The 24037-nt window shown below is 41.7% G+C and overlaps 1 protein-coding gene across 2 annotated transcripts in view; it reads right to left on the bottom strand.

The window, feature by feature from the left end:
• Positions 1–2505: 2505 nt before the first annotated feature.
• PLCXD3 (phosphatidylinositol specific phospholipase C X domain containing 3) overlaps positions 2506–24037 on the bottom strand; it is a 175859-nt gene continuing 154327 nt past the window's right edge. The window contains exons 3-4 of one of the 2 annotated variants that reach the window (XM_066378593.1): positions 8816–8992; positions 2506–5254 (exon numbers count right to left, since the gene is read on the bottom strand). In XM_066378593.1, coding sequence (XP_066234690.1) covers positions 8839–8992 — 154 coding nt within the window. In that variant the 3' untranslated portion in view covers positions 2506–5254; positions 8816–8838. Of the gene's footprint in view, positions 5255–7526; positions 8993–24037 lie in introns of those variants that run through there. The other variant, XM_066378584.1, reaches the window with a different exon arrangement.

Genomic DNA, 24037 nt, shown 5'->3' with positions numbered 1-24037 from the left:
GTTGAGAGTTTATACCTGAACTATGTTTTGTAAGATGAGCCTCTTGTTTCTATTTAATTTGTATTGTGAAATGTTTGTCTATAAATATGTCCTTCCATACTGGAAATCTTGGCCTTTGCCACTTCTTAGGGCAATAAAGTTCTAGGCAATGCTCTTCCACATCTTTATTTCCATGCAGAATGGCTCAAATCCTATCCCGCCAGAAATGAAATAAGAAAGCCACTTAGATAGTGAAGGATTATAGTTGGTAAGGTCATTTGAGGGCCTCTATGAGAGAACACTTGTTACAAGGGATACCCATATGGATATCACCTTTGGTCATGTCTGTGTTCTGCTGTCATTGTGCAGTACAACCTTGATAATTTAAAGGAAGCCCTGTTTCAATCCAGGCTCTTTTTCTAGAAAGATCTGGCAATGTTCACCTGGTTCTTACATGTGTATCTGCAGCTAGTGGACCCAGCATCCTATTCAAGGACTCCTCCCATTGCATGAGTGTCTAAAATTAATTTCATTGTTTCCAAACATGTTTCAATAACTGCCACACCATGGGGACAATGAAAGAGCTAAGATGTGCCTCTTCAAAGATTCAATCAACCAGAAATAATCTTATAGTCCAGTGAGAAAATAATTATTGATTCTAATTTATTTTTTTCTGCCTTCTCCCCATGCCAAAATAGAAACCAGTCTGCAGGCCCTTCCCATTCCACTCTACCCCCAAAATGAAAGAGCATGATTTAGTGATAGCTGAGTGGTTGTATTGAGGCAAAATATTTTTTCTTAATTATTTCTCAATAAAACCCTAGGAGTTCAGGCTTACACATTCCTATGAGGGAAGGAGGGTGAGAGGAGAGTAAGTGTTCCTCCAAGAAGTGCTAAGGACCCACCAGCAGGTGGTGGTCTAGCCCCCTTCCTCTCCCTGCCCCCTACAGCATTGAGCCCTCTTCTAGAACTGAATGTGGTTCACCTTGCTGAACAGCTCCAGGTGGTTCCAGGAACACTTTTATCCACAGGACTGAAGGGTGAATGTGGCAGAAGGTGCCTGGTTGCATTTAGGTTCACTTCCTGCCACTTAACTCCAGTATACCCATTATCACAACTCATTACTAAGGTCATATATTACAACTCATATATACTAAGGCTGTCACTTGCAGAGACAGCCAATGTTGAAACTTTTCATTACAGTTGAGTAAGCCACAGTATAACATTTTACTTAAAAATAACTATTTCCTTCAATCCCAAATGATATTTTCACCCTCTTGATGTGGGAAGCATCACCATTTTACCCCGTGTAGAAAAGGCACCCCTTTACCGATGGGGTCTGCTTGACTTTGGAAGGTCAGCCGCCCCTGTCAAGAAAAAGCAGTGTCATCAGAAGCTCTGGGGGTGAGCTCCCCTCAGAATGTGGCATCTTGGCTTGTACAGTGTCCCGTGCACAGTGGCATGGATTATGGCGTGAAGAGAGGAGAGATCATTCTGCATCATGTGTGGCCCTGACCAACCTATTCCCAATTAGACTTACTGTAGAAATTGTTCTTTTCTTCCCAGGCTATCAAGAATAACTGTTCAGTTTTAATATCTGGAGATATAACTTTGCAAAGGTCATTGAGAATAAAGTTATGTTCATTTGTTTGAGGACAAAATGGTGCTACCTATTAGCTCCAGTGAGAAACTAGAAAGATGTTAATTCATCCGTTTTCCTCAAAAACATTTTTAGAGATATTGTAGCACTTAGCAGGGAGCTGACCATATAGCAAGCATTTGGCAAATGCTTGTTGAATGACTGAATAAATGCATAATGGCTCTGATGAAACAATAGCAATGTTACATTAAGGACAAAGATATAATTATGTGGAGCCTTAGTTGCTGATAAAGACTATTTCATAAATGTAGAGATCATTACAGCTTGATAAATAGAAATGCTCATACACCTGTTAGTGTATGTAACAAGCAGAGCCGTTTTAAGGACTTATGTCCCAGTGTTACTTCAAGGACAACCTTGGATCATATCTTTTCTTGTTGGATTATCTTTATCATACTATTGCAATGCTTAAATTTTGTTCTAAGAATGACCTGAACCCCAACACACTGGGTTTATTTGATGAAATAAAAGGTAACTACACTTCTGAAATGTTTCATGTACTGGGCATAATGGAGTTTCAGCAGAAGTTCACTTCCTTCACCCTAAACTTTTAACTTCAAGATGGTGCTTTATAATATTAATATACCATATTAATATAACATTGTTATGTTGATGTTATTTTGTGTGGTGCTATCAGATTCTAAGAGTATCAGACTTCAGGGACACCTGCTTGATGTGATAAAAGAGCTCATGGGATTGCCTTTATTGGTGGAGAATGTATTCTTTCATGGAGGAAATCCTAATATAATGATTTATATTTTCTGAAGTTCTGAGTCATGTCCTATTTAAGAGATCCATTTTTTAGCTTCTAATGAAGCATTGATGAATATAAAATAAAAGCAGGAAGATAACTGGTACCAGGACTTTATTAAGCATTTCACTGGATACAAAGAAACTTTTTCTTACATCAACAACACGACCTTATTTTAAAAATTTACATGTGCTAAACAGAATTGTGAGCATATATATTTTTTTACACTACATTTGTTAAAGTATCAATGACCAGATCCTAAAAAGAGAAGGCACAGGTCTGTCTCCCTCTGGTGAATTTCTGGTATCTAGTGAAGGAAATGTCACCAGCTCTGCAAATTCCCATCCTTTAGAAATGAAGCAAATCAACACAACTGAGTACGAGTGGGGCCATGAGATGGAAATGTTATACTATAGGATTAATATTTCCTTACCACTCATGGGAATTTCAGGAACCGAGGTAGGTACCAAAAATATTCCAAAACTCCATCCACTTTCCAACCCTGTAGAGGATTTGCAGTTAGATACAACAGTATTTGGAAGCTCTATTTTAGGAATTCCACCATGATTTTATTCTCTGCAAATGGTCCTAGAAACAGAACTTAGAGAGCTCCCTGTTCTTACTCTGGGCTGTCTTGGTCTTCCAGTTCCTCAGAAAAAGTGCTGGTTGTTACCATTTGCTTCGGCAAACTTCTCTGTCCCATGCTAACTTCATGTCTAGGCCCCCACCTGCTGCCCGGCCCCCACCCACTCTCCTGAGGAGGCACCAACAGGGCTGTCTATTCCTGACTCTTCTCTAGTCTTTGGGCAGTCAAGAAAGTTCCTTTTTATGTCAGATTTTCTACAAGTCCACTGATGATCAGTTCTAATATGACAAAAATAATATGTCCTAAGGTGATAACGAGGGGAGTAATGGAGTAGTTTGCTATCTCTCTGAAAGACAAAAGAGACTGGATTTTGAAAGAAGCCCTGGTACTGAGTTAGAAGATGATGCCATTTTCCAGAGGCATTTTTTTCTGTGTGGGCGTTTGTGGTTGTCCCAATTACTGGAGACTGTTCTTTAAGTAGTGGGGGACACTGAGCACCTCACAACAGGCCAGTGAAGGGAAATTTTAAGTGTGGTGGCATTAATCTTATAAAGGAATGTGCTTGATTATTTCATCTATTTTTGAGTTGGTCCTTCATAAAACATTTATTAGACTTGGCATGAATCAACATTTTCCGTCATGAAGGGTACTAGGACTATTGATTTTTATGAGGTATCTTAACTTGGGAGTATGGAAGGAGGTAGGATTTTATCCCTTGTTAGATAGCCCTGCTGAAAAAGAGAGGCAGAATGGATAGGGTGGCCAGATAAGGGGAAAAATTACAGGACACCCAGGTATTTTCAATTTCAGATAAACAACAAATAATTTTTTGCTATGTCTCATGAAATATATGGGTAATTCTTATACTAAAAATATTTATTGTTTATCTGAAACCTCAGTTTCACTAGGGGTGCTGTTTTTCATGTGGCAACCCTAAATATGAGAACAAAGTTATTGAGGATGGAGGAAGAGAGAAAATAAGCTTAATATTCCATCCCCAGATTCTAGGCCCAAGGAAGGTTACAGAGTTTTTGCTTTGGGCATGAGAATCTGTGCAGATACTCAAATTAGTCATAAGTTTTCTCCTGCTAGACTATACGTAGGTAGACAGCAGCAGTGTGAGAGAGCGTTGCACTTGGTTTTTGAAAAGGAAACCGTGTTGGGACCGCTTAATGTTGATGGGTCTTTGGTGACTCTCAGAGAGCCAAGGCAGTTCATCTTACTTGAGAAAATCTAATTTTTAAAAAGGAATGGTTCGGAGAGGCCATTTTTCATGGAAAACTTATCCTTATAAGCTAAATCTGTTCTCTGTTTGAAAGAATAGCTTTAGGGATAAGCCGGTCCTGTTGGTGACAGAAACCAGTGTGAATTCAGTCTAATTGTGTGGCCGTAAATTTAATAAATTAGTTGACGGTTGCAACCTTTGAGAGCATGGGGTGCATCACAAGCTGAATTGTTGTTTGTGGTTTGTGGACTCAGATAAGCTCTAAAATACATTCCTTTTAGGATTTTTTTAAAAGCCATTTTTAACAAAGGGAAAGTTTCTCTTCAAACTTTAATCCCAAATTGCAACAACAACAAAAAAATGATGATGAATTAAGGCTGTTCATAATGTGCCCTTTTTCTTTAGGATGAGTTTGATATTTTTATAAGATACAGTATGCTTACACACACATACCACATACAAGCAAATAAGTTTGACTCATACAAATATATATTTAGAACTAATACCTAAAAATAGTCTCACAAATGAAATAAAAATTAAACAATTATCAACAGACTCAATCAACACATTTTACAAATTCTACAGAATATTTTATCACGGTCACGGGGGAAACAAACAATTTGGAGCATTATTTAAAACTGAGTGCAACACAGGGGCCACCAATAAGTTATGGCAAATACAGCATTTACACCGTTGTGTCGCTGAAATCTCGTTGACAAGACTAAAGAGCTGTAAAGTAAAATACTTTTAGAAACTTTGTTTACCATCTCCCCAAGGGACACTGTGCATTCTTTTCTATTAGCAGGCCAAAAGGCAAGCACTCTCGTTGGAGCTCTCGTTGGGACGAGTGACCGAAGGTTAGAAGGTTGTGTCATTGGGTCTATAAGACCATAGAACTGAGAAACTCATGACTACGTGCATTTCCTGAGACTTCCAACTTTCCAGTCTAAAATTCTAACCAGGGACAACCTCAAAGAACTTGAAACAACTTTAAATGAAGATGAGGGTTTGTTTGTTTGTAACTTCTGTTCAAATCCATGTTCAAGTCTCCAGCTGGAAGTATAATGGACAAGGTAATTAGACTATTATGGCTAGGTATTTCTTATTCATGAAGGTCTCATTTTTCATTGGTTTCCTAGTGATTTTTCTCCTCTTAAACATTTGCATTATGTTTATGTGTACCCCCATAGGAGACACTGATTTTAAGATTTAAGATGGCAACAGAATTAGGTGGAATGGTTACAGTTTCAGCTTGAATAATGTGTGTGTATGTTTGCATGTGTGTAGACACATAGGTGTATACATGCCAAATACTTGATGCTCTAATACATTCACTGTTAGGTGGCACTCCATGAAAAGTGACTTTTCCCAATATGGCTGAAAGTGAATACTGAGGTCGCTGTACAGAATAACTAAGGCTTTTAAAGATGCCTCCTCACTCTCTGCGTCCACAAGATTGTGTAGTAACAAGGGGGACATGGATGAGAATGGCAGGAGTTTTCCATTTTGGTCCTTCAGAGTTACATGCAGGAAAGCAAACCAAAAAAAAAAAAAAGATACTCTGCATATTTTCCTTTATCCCACCCACTGCTTTGACTTCCTGCTGTAGATTGGGTAAGAGTTAGATTTTTCCTTTTTTTTCCCCCTTTTTTGCCTTGTGGAATTTGTGACATAAAGTCTGAAGAAACAAGCAAAACAAAAAGCACACCAAGATGTATCTCCCACCATCTTGGAGCCTATGTGTAGCCCTTTACTCCTCGCCTGTCTGGAAACAAAATGCCCAGCTAAGACAAAGAAGCACAGGCTGAAGGGAGACTCTCCATTGCATATCACTAGTCCTCACCCCCACCTTTTTATTGAAAGCCCAGAGCCTGCCCACTGAGAGTGCTCTAGGGTCAGGCCAATGAACAGACACAGCCAAGGCACCTTCTCTCTGTTCCCTTTTCAAAGGAACCCCCCCCCCCCCCCGTGAACTCTTCCCCCATTGGAAGTCTAGCTGCTCCCTCGTTTAGAAATTAAGGCAAGTCCCATTCCTCCCAGTGCCTGCTACCTAGGTGCTGTGTGTTCATGTGAAAACAGTAGCATTGGCTTGAAAGTACCCTTTGTCAAACAAGGCTTCAGTACGCATGTCACTAAAAGCAGCAGAGCACGTTCTCTGGTTGAGAAATCGCACAATTAGTAAGCCTTCAGCATGCTTGTTTTGCCAGTGCTGAAATTGCAAGCTCAACAAAGCTAACTCTAAGCAAACTTTATAAGAAAGCATCTTCATTCAAGGAAACACAACAGAGTGGCCCCTATGTTTTATTCGTTTTTCATGAATATGTTGAGAGCTCTGTTTCCTGTCATGGTGATAAGTTCTTGTATCATTCCAAGTGTGCTTGGCTAAGACCCTCCCGAGGGATGAGCAATGACTTGTCAGAGGGAGAATCGGCCCTGAAAGCAAGTGTACAGGACATACATTTCAATAATCCACAGTCCTTTATAAAGGACTCATATTCAGCTGCACACTAAAGAGCAGCTGAAAGAGATAGAAGGACAATAAAACTGCAAAACAGAAAGAAAACTGTATTCGCAGGCAATCAAATCCCAAGCTAGATTGTCTTTACAAAAATATTTGATTGTGATTAGCTACTCTACGTTCAAAGGTTTTAGCACTCTTTTTCCTACATTGTTAAGGGCGTCACAGCCTGAAAATGAAATTATTTAACATTATCAATGTTTTCACTTGAAAGAGAGAATCTGACGGCATCTGTCCATGTCTCAGCGTTTGTGTATCTGCATCTCTCTGCCTGCACAGGAGAGGGTCTACATCGATCTGCTGTGTAGGATGAAACATACACACAACTGGAATGTAGAATGTGTGTAACTGCATGCTACTTGGTCTACCAACATACACACTTTCCATGAACATTCTCTTCAGTATAAATATTCTCCCCTGCAGTTGCTAATAAGTACTATTTTCTGATAACGAGTCCTTATAATCTTGTAATCAATTTAATTATTTATAATCTCGACATATATAATCTTGGAATCAACTCCCTTGGTTTTAGACCCAGGTCTAAGAGATGTAACCACCTGTCTTATATGTAGGCTCATTAAAAGCTGAGAGCACGCTTTTAGTTCTCAATGGACCCACTTCACGTGGACTGTGTTTTCCCAGGGAACTAGTGAGGTGTGATTATTTCTAAACAGGAAGATAAAATAACCCATAATCATAAGGATTTCGGCAAATCTTATAGATTTTTATAAATGCCTCACGATATTTCCATAAGGCCTGTGGGTACAGGTTTCTGTGCTCTTTGAAGGGTATTTTTGGGTTGTCAAATATCCCAAAGACAGCAAGGATGAAGCAATAACCCCACTGTTGTGCTACCGTTTTTCTTCCCTGTGGACCTAACTTCAAGTGTTGAACCACAGAAGACTTTGCTGCTGCCTCATTCTCGACCCTAGGGTAGGATGGAACCCAGAAAGGGCGAGTCCAGGCCGGTGTTCAATAAGTCTGCTCAGATTGCAGACTCTGCTGGAGATGATTCACAGATCCTTGAAATTCACAGACAGAATTTCAAAAGCATTTCTCTGACTCCCTCTGCCACCCTTCCTCCTTCTTCAACTTTAAGTGAAAAAAAAAAAAGCAATGAAATATGTTCCTCGAAGTCTGGGATTCAGAATTATATATTTGGAAATCCCAATTTGATAGGAAAGCTTGCACAATCTTTCATTTCTTTCTTCTTTCTTTTCTTCCCCCCTTCTTTTAAAATCAAGGGAATTGTTAGGAGAGCTTTTGTAAGAGTTCTTTGCAGAGTTCTCAGATTTTAACATATTCTTCATAATTTTTCACTTATTAGGCATTTCCAGGGCAATAGTATTAAGAGATTCTTGAGTTAAAATAGCAACCCTCTCCTCCCCATCCCCTCACTCTGCACGATAGAGTTGGCACGATAGTTCTTCCAAAGAATTATGTACTCTATATTTAATAGCTGCCTTAAATAAAAATACTGTGAAACATTATTATTTTGGTTTAACAACAACAAAAAAAATCACTGACTATGGCCTCCAATATTACGGATGCAGGGAAACTGATCTGATGCATATTTCCTATGACCAAAAGTTAACAACAGTTGCCCAATGGCAGATGACCACAAGATATTATACCATGTCCCATACAACAAATAAATTTTTAGTACAACAATGTAACACACATCCTGCTGGGATATTGAATTGTTCTGAGTCCCGTACAACATCTAATTAAAAAGAGCAAGCGGGCAAGGGAGCAGACGGTTCAGTTAGATAATGAGAGCGCGGGAGATCTAGGCTGAAATCAGAAACACAATCAAGTAGACACTCGTGAGTTATACGTTACAAAGACTAATTCTGCAAAACAAAATTCACTGTTTGTTTTTTTTTAACATCTCTAACACTAGAAGTAGATTTTGCTCATCAAATGGGAAATGAGATATTTATACTAATGCAGACTATGGTACTAATCACTCGGGAAGTGGATCCCCCCTTTGCCCACCCACCACCAGCCCCAATTCCCTCGGAGACTCCGTGGAATAGCAAGGTCAGCGCATTTACAGAAAATATGCCCAACACAATGAATCCTCTCTATCTTACTCATGAACATTCAAATGGTCCTATCAGGTGTTGGCTTCCCCTTCCTCAAAGACATAGTTGAGCTTTATGACAGTGTTGATGAAGTCACCGAGTTCTACAAAATCGGCGGTGACGATGTTGATGCCGCTCTCTCCCGGCTTCTGTGCGCGCACCCACTGCATCATGGCGGGCAGGGCTCTGAGGAAGGAAAGAGAAAGAGGAGTCACCGAGGTCAAGGCGCTGCTTGTCACGTTCATGGTGCTCGGGCTTCCCTTTAGTTTTCTGCCTTATTCAAATAAATGCCCCCATTATAGAATGGCATAAGGGGGAAGGTCAAATGGAAAATGGTCAATTCTTAACCATTGCGGGAGAAATAGTCACCATGTTGGTCTATACTGGTTGGTCTCTGCATTTTTGGAGATCTCAGACGCTGGGAGAGTTTAGAGCGAAGTTTCTCCACTAAGAACACATTCTGGTGCATGAACTTTGGTTTGGCATGGTGTGCTCACAAACATTGCAACGCTGTGTCTTGGTAAGGTCAGAGATGGATACATGCACTTAGCAAACATTTATCACAAAATGTGCGAAATACTGTAAATAGACATTAACAGCAAAAAGCCCTGTGTTCAACGAGTTCATGATTTGGTGGTGGGCAGGTAGGCAAGGAAGTACAAGCAGCTCATTTTTAAAAATCCATTTACTGAACACGTATTATATGCTAACCAACACTGAAGGCACTTAGAAAACTTGAATAAACAAAAGATAAAAATGTCCACCCTTGTGAAGCTTACATTCTAATAAGAAAAGACAGATATCAAAAAATTAATGAAGAAATGATGACATCGGATCATTTACAATAACATGGATGGACCTTGATAACATTATACTGAGTGAAATAAGTAAATCAGAAAAAACTAAGAACTGTATGATTCCGTACATAGGTGGGACATAAAAATGAGACTCAGAGACATGGACAAGAGGGGGGTGGTGATTACAAGGGATGGGGGGAGGCGAGGCGGGGAGAGGAGGGGCACAAAGAAAACCAGACAGGCCCTGGCCGGTTGGCTCAGCGGTAGAGCGTCGGCCTGGCGGGCGGGGGACCTGGGTTCGATTCCTGGCCAGGGCACATAGGAGAAGCGCCCATTTGCTTCTCCACTCCCCCCCCTCCTTCCTTTCTGTCTCTCTCTTCCCCTCCCACAGCCAAGGCTCCATTGGAGCAAAGATGGCCCGGGTGCTGGGGATGGCTCCTTGGCCTCTGCCCCAGGCGCTAGAATGGCTCTGATCGCGGCAGAGCGATGCCCCGGAGGGGCAGAGCATCGCCCCCTGGTGGGCAGAGCGTTGCCCCTGGTGGGAGTGCTGGGTGGATCCTGGTCGGGCGCATGCGGGAGTCTGTCTGTCTCTCCCCGTTTCCAGCTTCAGAAAAATACAAAAAAAAAAAAAAAAAAGAAAGAAAACCAGACAGAAGGTGACAGAAGACAATTTGACTTTGGGTGATGGGTATGCAGCATAATCAAATGTCAAAATAACCTGGAGATGTTTTTCTGAACATAATGTACCCTAATTAATCAATCACTCCATTAAAATTAATAATAAATTTATTTTTATTGAATTAAAAAATTAATCATAAGTAAATTATATCATTTGATCAGATGGAATAAGTGCTATAAAAATGAAGAAAAAAAGATAGGAGTTTGCAGGCGGAGAGGAGTGGTGCAAACTGCAAGTCAATATGAGGTGGTTGGTAGGCCTCATTGATAAAGGGACATTTCGGGGAAGGTTGGAAGAGGATGAGGCAGTGAGGCATGTGGGTTTCTAAGGAAGCATTTCAGCCATTACCATGGCCCTAAAGGGGTAGCCTGTGTCAGCCTGGAGAAAGAAAGGGAGAGCGGTGACCGCCAAGGTCAGACGGACACAGAGGAAAGGACAGCAGCCCATCAGGCTCTGCCGGCCTGGGAGGGTGTTGGGGTCTACTCCGGGGGAACGGAGTCTTGGGAAGATCTTGAGCAGAAGAGTGGTGGGATCTGACTTTTATTATAGAAGATGGTTCATCCCCACAGCAGCATAGAGGAGTCACCTAGCCCAGCCTGAGAAGTCAGGGAAAACTTCTCACAGGAATGAATGCTCCCCGAATGTGGTGGCATCAGCAGGATTTAGCTGAGGAATGGTGGGAATGCAGGATGGAGGATGACATAATACGTTTTTGGGCAGAGGAAATACCATTTCTTTATTGACAGAGGTATGTGTGCCCTTAGGAATCGAAGATGCAGGCATATAGATACAGTTAACATTAATACTGATGTACACATTGAAGTGACATCTACTATAACTTGAGGGGGCAGAGGGAGGGACATCTCCATGACAGAGGGATAAACAAACTGAGGTCTGAGCGGTGCTAATATAGTAACAAAGAAAGGGTAAAGACACACATGTGAATGTTACATTTGTGGATGAGATGGAGAGAGAGAGAAGGAGGAGGGAAAGAAAGAATGATATGGTTAAGAATCTGAAAAAAGTTATATCACAAAATTTAAAAAAGTCAAAGATATTGGAGGGATGAGAAAGAACTAGATGATATAGGGCTTTCAGAAGTCTAAAACAACTGAAAAGTGTTAACCAGGGAGATTGTATGCTCAGATTTGTAATTGGGGGAGATTAGTTGCCTTCCGTGAGGACAAAAGAATGAGAGAGGGGAATACTCAGGGCAGGAATTACAATGAGAAAGCTACTGAAGTAATGCAGACCAGACACAGGAGCATCTTAAATTTCAGTGGCAGTAAGAGATATATTTGAAAGGAACTGAGGAGAGAAAATGACACCATTTGATTGGTGTGGAATTGGATGCCGGTGGAGAGGGAGAAACAGGCCATGAATGATGCCTCCATTTCTAGCGGTATTCTGGCAGCTAAGCATCGCTCACTAAACTCAGAAAGATAGGAGTGAAGGCTTTCCAGTGGTTGTGCTGAGTTCAGTCTAGTTTTGAGATGGCTAAGAAACATGAATTGAGATCTTGTTTGGTGGCTACCGTATTTCCCCATGTACAAGATACACTTTTTTTCTGAAATATTTGGGGTCTAAAAACTGGGTGCATCTTATACAGTGGTTGTAGATTATTTTACTTGAATTTCCTGCTTTCGTGCACTTGTTTTTTGTACTCATTATTGAAGACAGTGATTCATCATCAGACACAGATGAGGACAAGCTAATGGATGGGAGGTTTTTTTTTTTTCCTTTTTTCCTTTTTTTTTGCATTTTCCCGAAGCTGGAAACAGGGAGAGACAGCCAGACAGACTCCCGCATGCGCCCGACCGGGATCCACCCGGCATGCCCACCAGGGGCGACGCTCCGCCCACCAGGAGGCGACGCTCTGCCCCTCCAGGGGATAGCTCTGCTGCGACCAGAGCCACTCCAGCGCCCAGGGCAGAGGCCAAGGAGCCATCCCCAGCGCCCGAGCCATCCCCGCTCCAATGGAGCCTTGGCTGCGGGAGGGGAAGAGAGAGACAGAGAGGAAGGAGGGGGTGGGGGCAGAGAAGCAAATGGGCGCCTCTCCTATGTGCCCCGGCCGGGAATCGAACCCGGGTCCCCCGCACGCCAGGCCGACGCTCCACCGCTGAGCCAACTGGCCAGGGCCGGATGGGAGTTTTGACAGTGATGAGGAGTTGTATGAATTTCATGATGAATAAAACCTGAGTTCAATAACTTTATGTAATACATTTTTTTTCAAATTTCGGGCCCCAAAATTAAGGTGCATCTTATACGTGGGAGCATCTTATACATGGGGAAATATGGTAGGTCAGGTCCGATATTCAGGATACAGAACTGGTCAGGAACCATAAGAGAAGAGAAGGGGAGGGGAGGGGAGGGGAGGGGAGGGGAGGGGAGGGGAGGGGAGGGGAGGGGAGGGGAGGGGAGGGGAGGGGAGGGGAGGGGAGGGGAGGGGAGGGGAGGGAGGGGAGGAGAGGAGAGGAGAGGAGAGGAGAGGAGAGGAGAGGAGAGGAGAGGAGAGGAGAGGAGAGGAGAGGAGAGGAGAGGAGAGGAGAGGAGAGGAGAGGAGAGGAGGAAAACCGCAGCAGTATTTAAGGGGTGAGTAGAAAAGTTAAGTCAATAAAAGAGGAAGATGTAGGCACAGGATAGAAGGAAAATCAGGAGCATATAGAGTCATAAAAATCAAGGAAAAAACAAACAAACATGTTCTTTTGGGTTTGTGAAGTTAAAACATAGAATGTATGTTTCTCCAAATCTCAGATATACTGAGTCTAAACAAACTCAATCAGACAAAACGGGGTCAACTGCCATGTACAACATCACTCCTACGGCGATACCATAAAAATTCTGATCCATATTTTTCAGCATATGCATTTTTCTATTAGACACAGATAAAGGAGGATTCAACTGCTTCTAAAAGACTATATAAGAAATCTAATGTGCCCAATGCCTTCAGAAAACAGACTGGCAGGTGGAGAAATGTGGTCCCTCATAGCAAGTTTCAGAAGAGAATTCTATCTTCAAATGAGAAATCTGGATCCTTGGAGCACAGACACAAGCGGATTCAGGTGCTGTGGCCACATGTGTGTAGCCACTCATGCTTGAGTCCCATTACTCCCTCTCCTGGACTGGCTAGAGCAGATGATACATTGCTGTAAATGTAGCATCATCACCTTGGCATTTTAGGAAAAGCAGACACTCTTTGGAAAGAGTATCAGAAGCAGTGCATTTCCTGGGAAGAATGACTGTTCCACAGATACACTCAGCTGGAGAGGTGAAGGCTGGGGGTGAGGGTGATGTGGAGGCCAGTGCTAATGCTATCTATGTTCACCCAACTGAGGGTCTGGCCCACCAGATCCCTAGGCATTGAGGAGCCAAGTCGTGGAAGGTCCCCGAGCGACCAAATTCCCATCTTAGAACCATGATCATCATAGAAATATCTTTTCAGATGCTCTCTACTATTCTAAGATTAGAATTCCTGGGCCTGAATTGAGAGCACTTCATTGTTAGCCCCACAGAGAGACGTTAGGTGAACACAGGAGTGCTCTTCTGTGCTTCTCTATAAAATAGATTGCTTTGAGGATTGAGGAAACCATCCGGTTGAAATAGTTTGTGGTACTCACATGAAATATATGTTTTGGGGTTTTGTGTGTGTGTGTGTTCCAGTATACCCTTTTATTTATTTATTTATTTATTTATTTATTTTATTATTATTTTTTTTTTTTTGTATTTTTCTGAAGCTGGAAACGGGGAGATACAGTCAGACAGACTCCCACATGCACCCGACCAGGATCCACCCCGGCATGCCCACCAGGGGCGATGCTCTGCCCACCAGGGGGGCGATGCTCTGCCCCTCCGGGGCGTCGCTCTGCCGCGACCAGAGCCACTCTAGCTCCTGGGGCAGAGGCCAAGGAGCCACCCCCAGCACCCGGGCCATCTTTGCTCCAATGGAGCCTTGGCTGCGGGAGGGGAAGAGAGAGACAGAGAGGAAGGAGGGGGGGGGTGGAGAAGCTAATGGGCGCTTCTCCTATGTGCCCTGGCCGGGAATCAAACCCAGGTCCCCCGCACGCCAGGCCAATGCTCTACCACTGAGCCAACCGGCCAGGGCCCTTTTATTTATTTTTTAAATTAATTTTTATTGACTTTATTGGGGTGACATTAATAAAATTATGTTTCAGGTGTACAGTTCTATAACACATCATCTGTATATTATATCATGTGCTCACCGCCCCAAGTCAAGTCTCCTTCCATAAAATACTATTTCTCTGAATAATGGAAAGATTTCTATTTTTCCGTTCAGACAATCTTTCCTAAAGTCAATACTACACTAAAGACAAAGCAAACAATAATGCCAGTCAAGTACTCTCAAGTACTCAGACAGTCTTAGTAGAATTATGCTAAACAAAAAAACCTCAATGTATGGGGATTAAAACTAGCAAAAACAAAAAACAACAACTAGCAAATGCTACTTTTTTTTTTTTTTTTTTTTTTTACAGGGACAGAGAGGGAGTCAGAGAGAGGGATAGATAGGGACAGACAGACAGGAATGGAGAGAGATGAGAAGCATCAATTTTTTTATTTTGTTGCGATACCTTAGTTGTTCATTGATTGCTTTCTCATATGTGCCTTGACCGAGGGCCTCAGCAGACTGAGTAGCTCCTTGCTGGAGCCAGAGACCTTGGGTCCAAGCTAGTGAGCTTTTTGCTCAAGCCAGATGAGCCCGTGCTCAAGCTGGCAACCTTGGGGTCTCAAACCTGGGTCCTTCCGCATCCCAGTCTGACACTCTATCCACTGCGCCACCGCCTGGTCAGGCTAAAATTTTTTTTTTTTATTGCCACTCCATTGAGCCCTTTATTTTTATTTTTTAACAAAATTTATTGGGTTGACAGTAGTTAATAAGATTATACAGGTTTCAAGTGTGCAATTCTATGATATATGATCCATATATTGCATTGTGTGCCCACCACCTAAAGTCAGATCATCTTCCATCACCATGTATTTGGCACCCTTTACACTTTACTACCTGCCTCCCTTCCCAATGGTAAACATCATACTGTTGTCTGTGTCTATGAGTTTTTGTTTTTTTTCTTGTTTCTTCATTTTTTACTTTTAGTTTTATATCCCACATATGAGTAAAAGCATATGGCTCTTAGCTTTTTCTGACTAACTTATTTTGTTTAGCATGATATTCTCAAGGTCCATCCATGTTGTTTCAAATGGCAATATTCCATCATATATATGTACTACATCTTCTACTTTCTTGTGTGTGTGACAGAGACAGAGAGAAAGACAGAGAGAGGGACAGATAGGGACAGACAGGCAGGAAGGAAGAGAGATGAGAAGCATTAATTCTTTGTTGTGGGTCCTTAGTCTCCTTAATTGTTTGTTGATTGCTTTCTCACATGTGCCTTGACCAGGGGGCTACAGTAAAGTGAGTGATCCCTTGCTCAAGCCAGTGACCTTGGGCTTCAAGCCAGCAACCTTGGGCTCAAGCCAGTGACCTTGGGCTTCAAGCCAGTGACCTTGGGCTCAAGCCAGTGACCATGGGGTCATGTCTATGATCCCACACTCAAGCCAGTGACCCAGCACTCAGTCTGGTGAGCCTGCACTCAAGCCAATGACCTTGGGGTTTCAAACCTGGGTACTCTGCATCCCAGTCCGATGCTTTATCCACTGAGCAACCGCCCAGTCAGGCTCATTATCTCCCTTTTAAAGTTCTCAGAATGCTCTGAGATCCTAAAACCCATTCATTCATTCATTCATTCATTTTGCCACCACCTTTATAGACTAAAATTTTCTAGTAGAAATTTAAATAATGTTCACTAACATTATAAAGAAAAATATCTTAAGCGAAGTTATATAATGTGAAGTGATTATTAAATTCCCTTTGAATTTGTACATTATTAATTAGTATCTATTTATGGAATGGTCTCCTTTGGAATAGAAAGATGTGATTGTACAAATACTGTAATGTTGTCTTATAAATGTCCCTCACCTTTTCTAACTCTCTCTTTTTTTATTAGAGATTTATAGTGTAGGATCTATAGTATAGATGTTGGATTTATAGTATAGATTTAGACTGTTTACTTATGACAACTCACTGACTACCAGGAGAATTATTTCAAGATACATAAAAATTTAAATAAAATCAAAGTGCATAACTAATCTGGAGCCAGATTATTTCTACTCAAGTTTCAGCAACAGCATTTATTATGAGCAAGTTAGTTAACGCTCCAAGCCTCGGTTTCACCATCTATTAAATGGGCATGATAATGAGGATTAAAGTAGTTCGTGCATGTAGAGTGTTTAGCTGAGTGCCTGGCTCTCTATAAGTGGTATTGTACTGAGCACCCACCAAGTGACACCCTGTGTACTGCTCTCTCCGGGAGCTACAGAGTCTCAAAGAAGGAAGGGAGCAACACAATCAGAGAGCAACACCCAGCTGTAATCCAGTTGTGATGTAAGAAGGAGCCTGCTGGATTTCTTTCTAACTTTCACAATTCCAATCCAAGTCAGAATGGGGTTTGGGGGTATCCTGGTGCTGTCAGGGCAAGACCGGTGATGAGGCTTTGGGGCAAATGTCCTTGGAAACATCCAAGTATGCTTTCCCCATCATAGATTGGAAATTAAGTTGGTGAAAGACCAGGTCCAGAAACCAAAGCTCAGTAAATGAAGCCTCAAAGCCCTTCTCTGGAATGGGGACCTTTCCTGAAAAAAGGCATCTTCAAACAGATTTCAGATTTCTTAGAGGAGAATCAGGCAAGACTATAGGAACCAGATAATCTCTCTCCAAGGAAGCAACAGGAGGTGAGAGAAGTGGGAGCCAGAGCTCTTCTGATGTCCTGGCACTGAGAACTGGTTTTGAAAAGATTTAAAGGAAAAGATTTAGACACTGGAAGTGCTGAGCTCAGAGACCATCAATGTGCTGGCCTTGACTTACTAATTCACGTAACAGTCCTGAGATTAATTCAGTCTCCTACTCAGAATGCTTCCATCACCTCTCAGTGCTTTGAGGATGAAACTAAAAATCCTTAACTGACCTGTATGTCCCAGAACAATGGTCACCAGTGACTCATCCTGTGTCCTCTCTGGTCATTCTCTCCATCACTGAATTCTAGCTGCATCCTCAGTGTTGCTTGTCTGGACCAGCCTAATATTCCTTGGGGAACTTTGTGGATGCTGCTGTGTTGTTTGTTTGTCTGCTTTTTGTGGCTTTTCTCCCCTGCCCCTTCACTTGGACAACTCACTCATCTTTCAGGTGATAGTTTAAATGTCACTTCTTCAAAGCACTAGTTCGAATTGTAATTACATTGATGTGTTGGACTGATATGTGTCTCCCCAACCGGACTGCAGTCTCTTTGAGCACGAGGACTACCTCTTTTCTCACGGCTGTATCTCAGTTGTTAGCACAGGGTCTGGAAGACTAAGTCCTCAATAATAATGGAGAATACGTAAACAGGTTGTACTTTTAGCTGTAATATAATCCATGAAGAGGCTACTCTGTTTTTCTTACTGTGGCTACTGCCACAGATTTTAGTGAATTTATTGTTATTCGTTTGACAGATTTTAACTTTTCTGCACTTGGCAGACCTCACTTGCAAATTTTCAAATTCACCAGTCAATCTGCAAAACAACTCTCCCTACATTATACAACTAGTGCTGTGAGATTCTGTGCTAATGATAATGATAGCAGTCATTATCATCATCTTTATAAATATAAAGTTTATTATAATTAAACCTACCCCATCAGATTCCTTTCATTTAGTTATTATCAATGTATTATTAATTTTAACTATTAAATATCATAACATAATTTTAGATTTAAATTTATTAGACATTTATCAAGTATACATATAAAATTCATATTCAATGGTGCATATATAATACTTTTATAATGAATGCATTTGATATGTGCTACTTTTCTAACTTCTCTAAACATATTTTGTAGTTATGAACAACTGTAGATAATAAAACATGGCTTTAGAAAATTTTATTTAAACACATTTAATTTTGAATGAAATATTTCTTTCAGTGAACGAAATAGAATCTTCAAAATCAATTCACTAATTTGTACTGGACTCTTCGATGCACTGGGCTAAAATGGTTACTTACTGCTTGTCTCAAATGCAACCTCTCCTGAGAAAGGGAAACTTCATCAATTGACAAAATTTAAAATAATTATCATAGGTTTTCTTCCCCTGAACAACTGAGTCAGCCAGAAGTAACTAATTAAAATCATGAATTCCTGTCAATCTGGCCATTTCTGAAAGCTTGGAACTTTCATTTAAAAACATAATTAAGGAAAAAACAAATGAAAGGAAACTCTTGCCCCAAAGCTTGGCATTTCATGCACTGAAGCATCCAGCAATAAAAAGCAAAACTTGCCTGACCAGGTGGTGGCGCAGTGGATAGAGCGTCGGACTGGGATGAGGAAGACCCAGGTTTGAGAAAGATCCAAGCTCGAGACCCTGAGGTTGCCAGCTTGAATGCGGGCTCATCTGGTTTGAACAAAAGCTCACCAGCTTGAGCCCAAGGTCGCTAGCTCGAGCAAGGGATTACTCAGTCTGCTGAAGGCCTGTGGTCAAGGCACATATGAGAAAGCAATCAATGAACAACTAAAGTGTTGCAACGTGCAACGAAAAACTAATGATTGATGCTTCTCATCTCTCTCCATTCCTGTCTGTCTGTCCCTGTCTATCCCTCTCTCTGACTCTCTCTCTGTCTCTGTAAAAAAAATAAAAAATAAATTAAAAAAAATAAAAAGTCAAACTTTTGCATGTGTGCAAGTTTAAGCCCTGGAAGGGCTTCAGGTTAGCCTCAGGTAGAAAGGCGCACGTAGGTCACAAATCGTAACTTCCATAAACACAAGGCCTAGCATTATTTGCTAAACCTGTTTCTGTTCAGGAAGCAGCATATCTGATCATATGAATTATCTGTACAACAATGGCCTCACAAACAACTCTGGTGATTTAGATGACCAGTATTCTCGTGAATAGGAGATGAATTCCCTCTCAAGACTTCCAGTGATCTGCACCAGGTCCTTGCACAACTAAATTGCTACAACTATTTAGGTTTAAAATGTAAACTCATCGAAGTCACCAGCAAACCTATAGTGACTCTGAGTTTTTCCCTTGGTAGCTGCAAAAGAAAGAAATCCCTCTCTGCTTGACCTTCTCAGGTTCTCTGCCCAAATCAAGTTCAAATTTCATTTGTAGCCTGACAAGGACATCTATTTAACAAGTATTTGTAAAGCACCTCTTATGTGCCGCGCATTGTTCTGTGTGCTGAGGACATGGTGCTCAGAAACACAAACCGCCCTTGCCATCCTGGTACCCGCAGTCCAGTAGGGGAAAGAGAAATGTATTAAAAACAGAAACTATCACATCAATTTTATCGGTATTCAGAGAGAACCTGGCCCTAACTATGACAATGCATTTTATTTATACTCTTATATAATTATGCAATCCCTCTGAGTCCCAGTTTCCCCTCACTGTGCAACCAGGAATATGACACTCAGAGGTAGGCACACTCACACACAAGGTGTTGATATCTATGAGGGTATTATTCAAATGTAAGGTACGGAGTTAGTCCTAGAGACCTGGCCACAGCCCTGAGTGCAGACACATCCTGGGAGTCACAGCACCGCTGTCCCAGCAGGAATACTGAACATGGGAATGACTACCCGTCACCATCACCCTAACTACTAGCTGCTTCAAGTTGTCAAAGGGACAAGTTCCAAGTCCTTAGGAGCACGCAGGAGCTATTTCACACACACACACACACACCCACAATCCCATGCTTGGCAGGTTGCCAGTTTATTTTATTTCCATGTTTGTTTAACAAAAAGCAGTGCAGTCAAATCAAAGCAAAAGATGGGTCCATTTCCTCTGGTGATGGTAACAGGAGCCCTTTTCATTGTGGCATGAAAGACAGCCGTTACAAATCCACTTTCAGTTCAAATAAGATCATACAAACGTCAAGGAAAATGACGTTTAGAGTTCATAAAATGTCTTGTGTCCTCAGGCCCATCGGTTGCTCCCAGCCAGTGTTCCAGAATAAGCCACACACCCTGGGAGGAGACAGCAGGTGGGCTCAGCCAGCTCCCCACCGACAGGGACTCCGCTGTGGGAGACTATTCTGTCTGCTAATTTTCTAAGGAAGAAAGGAAGAAAGGGAGCTTTGCAAATTCTAAACAAAGACCCTTCAGGGTTTTAGGACTGAGATTGCCAGGAGGCAGACAATGGGTTTTCTTTCAAGAGTAGAGTCTCAAGAGGATGAACACTTCTGTGCAGGATCAAGTGTTCTCACCTGTCTCTTCCTCAGACCAATCAGCCCCGCCCGCACTCAGCACAAGTGCTCAGGGAATTCGGGCGTTCAAAGTTCCAGAGCAATTTATTTAATCATGAAGTTTCTGTCTGCTGGCACCTGCCCGGCTTTTCTCTTTGGAAAGATTTCCATTTACTAAGAAAGAGCTGCTGTTAAACTTGTGCTGAAAGGAAATTTTCCATTTTTCTTCCCCTTTCCTTTTCCTTTCCCTTTCTTTCTTTCTTCCTTTCTTTCCTTGAGAGAAACATCTTAAGGACAACCTAGAGTTGTCCCTTGGCTCTCGGTGGCTCCCAGCTTTAGGCTCCTGTAGCTGGGGATCAGAGGTAGTCATACTGAAAGCCAGGACAGGAATCAGTCACCCATGAAGTGTGGTCACAGCCGTTAATGGCTACGACACTTTATTATTGGCAGGATAGTTCCATCAATTCAATTTTAGTCTTGTCTAACTATTGCTTATGGGCAGTTCAAGTGGAATTCTGGAGGCTTCTAATTCTAACATCGGGAAATATGTTATTACTCACATACATTTATTAAGAGGAAAAGAACTTTGTTAGGGAAAATGGTATAAGAAACATGGTCTTTGATGGTGAAATCCCAGGAACTGTTGGTTTCCATCACATCCATATATTCCCTCATAATGTCAACAAATTATGACATTGTCAAAAAAATGTCTCCTGAGCACCTGTCATGTGGCTATTGTTGGGGTGGACCCAGGGATGAATCAGATATGGTTCTTGCCTTAATTATGGTGCCGATTCCAGAATTACCTGAACTGCTACAAATAAAAATTGCTTAGTAGCTCTGAGTAGCTTTGCCTGGAAACATTGAAAAATGGAGATGTCCAGGAAGCCTCCTGTAGCTCATGAGCAAGGTTCCAGCCTCTTTCTTGGCACATACTCCTATTCCAATGGAAATGTTCCATGGACTCATAAATTCATGTGGCTAAGTAAAATCTACTCTCCAAGGACTCATAAGTTCAGTGAGGATTTATCAGGTTTTAATGAACTGCTTACAATCGATACGGGGGCAGCTGAAGGAGCAAGAGCTTAAGACTCAGGAGGAGACTTATTTGAATTACTAATAATGCATGAATTCAGGAAGGGTACTTAACCTCCCTGTTGCTCGTTTTTCCTCTTTGTAAAGGGGAGAACAATGATACATGCTTCATAGCATTTTTGTAAGAACACAACACCGTTTAGACAGGTGGTCTAGCACAGAGGTTAGAAAGAAGACTTTGGGGCAGACTGTCTGAATTCAGACCCTGCACTCTCAGTTATGCATACTTGCCTTACTTTGGGAAGTCACTTAACTTCTTCCTAGCTTTATGTTCCTCACTCATGAAGGAGAATAAAGATTAACTCGGTGTAACGATTAAATGGAATCATGCACATATAAAATTTAACACAATACCTGAAAGACAAAAACTCAGTAAATCTTAGCCACTACTATTCTATTTTCAGTGTTAATGCTTGAAGTGTTTACCACATAGTCGACAGTCAATACATGTTAGCCACCTTCATTTTTCCTAGTTATAGGCCATTTTAGGGCCAGTGGCTGGCAAAGTTAGTCTGTGCCTAGATGCATAGTGACTGTTGCTTCTGGATTGAGGACATTCGTTCTTGTAGCCGCCAGGATTGTTGCTGGTCATCGGCTCTCAGCTGAGTGTCTGCCCAAGGACCGCCTTCAGCCAAAGAGTGACACCTCACTCAAGGTCACACATGCTCTCAGGGGACATGCTCTCAGGGGACAACCAGCCTCCAGTGACTGGCTTTGGGGAGGAGGGTGTGACGCCACTTGCACAGAGAGGAGAACAACTCTGAGAGTCCGTCTAAGGTCCAGACCATCCAGTCGGCTTGGACACAGCCTTTGTTGTCACTGTGTCACAGTCTGTGTCCCTCAACCCAGTCCTGTTGTCTTCACTGTCCTGTAGACACTGATCCCAAGGGAGCTGGGAAAAGAACTGCTGCATACAAATCTCAGCATCTCAGAGTCTGCTTTCTGGAAGTCCCAACCTGGAACTCAACGATGTGGCAGCAGCAAATTGTAATGAGCTCATTTCTTTTACCCCCCCCAAGCCCTGCTACCTCCCCCCCCACCCCTCAGCCCCCCACCCCTGGGAATCAAAAGTGGCCTTTGATATTCTTAATGATACAAAAAGATTAAAACCACATTTCCATTTTGAAAATGTAAGGTAGGTTATAGGCTGGTTTAAGGGTGTTTTTTGTTGGTGGTGGTGTTTTTTAAGAAGGAGGGGGGAATCACTTGAGAAAAACTACTCCCATGTTTAGTGCTATGCACTGTACAGGCTCTTTGTCCTCTGGCAAAACAGAAAGACCCCTAAAACCAGACTACTTAGAAGCTGTGAGCACAGTCTTACCTTGGTTTTCTCTTAGGATTGTCCTCTGTATACCAACGAGCTTTGAACCATGTATCAAAGGCTTAGAAAACCTACATCTACTTCTAAAGAAAACAGGGTCACTCTGATGGGAGACTTTTTCAGTCCCAGCTGCCCGAGCAGAAGTGAGGGGTGTTTATTTTATCATCACAGCCTTTTGCATGTAGTACTTTGTACCATCCCAGGTCTGTGACACCTGCTTTCAAAGAGGAGTGTGACTACAGCATCCAAAGTAGATGTTCAAGTTCCAAAAAGCCAAATTCAGAAATTTCACATTCATTTGAGGAAATGAGAACAAGCAAAATGAACACAAAGAGTTTAATTTGATCATAATATCCTAGGTGCTAATGTGCTCATGTGTCTGTGAGCCAATGCAATCATGCAAAATTATCAGGGGTGATTTCTTTGGCCTCTTCCCCTTTAATCAGTGACAACTGCAGGTGTAGAGGGTAAAGAAATATGTCATCTGTTCTGTAAGATAATAATACTCATTAAGCTCTTATTTCTTTAATTTCCTCCTGACTGCAGTCCTACAAAGTCAGAGTCTTTCATTAGTTCCAAAAGATTACAAAATTTTAAGTCAATTAGTCTGAGAAGAGCATGTTCCATTTTGTTCTCTGTTGGTTTTATCTTTGGGAAATCATGTCACCTAACACTTTCTTAAACTGTCTAAATTAGCATTCTTTGACAACATAGGAAAGAACTAAGAACTTAATAACATGCAAAAAATACTGCCAAACCATATAGGGGCCATATGTCTGTCCCATTTGTTAATAAGTGTCCCTCTTCCTTGTTTATGTCCTCCTCGCCACTTCCACAAAAGTGGCAGAGGTTATCAGGTCTGAAAATGTCCTTGAGACATTTAGAAACAGTGACCACATTCTATATAAAAATGTTTCCTAAACTGAGTTAGATGGGACAACACCTCATGAGATGTTGAAAGATATTCTTCAGACAAATAAACATTCCTTTGGTCAAATACATTGAGGTAATGCTGAAGCCTCTTTGATGTTCACAATATTCACAATAGCATAGTAAGT

Source organism: Saccopteryx leptura, chromosome 1, assembly GCF_036850995.1.
Source record: "Saccopteryx leptura isolate mSacLep1 chromosome 1, mSacLep1_pri_phased_curated, whole genome shotgun sequence".
In the NCBI taxonomy this organism is placed as follows: domain Eukaryota; kingdom Metazoa; phylum Chordata; class Mammalia; order Chiroptera; family Emballonuridae; genus Saccopteryx; species Saccopteryx leptura.
Note: the sequence above shows the minus strand (reverse complement) of the source record. Positions and strands in the feature narration are given on the sequence as shown.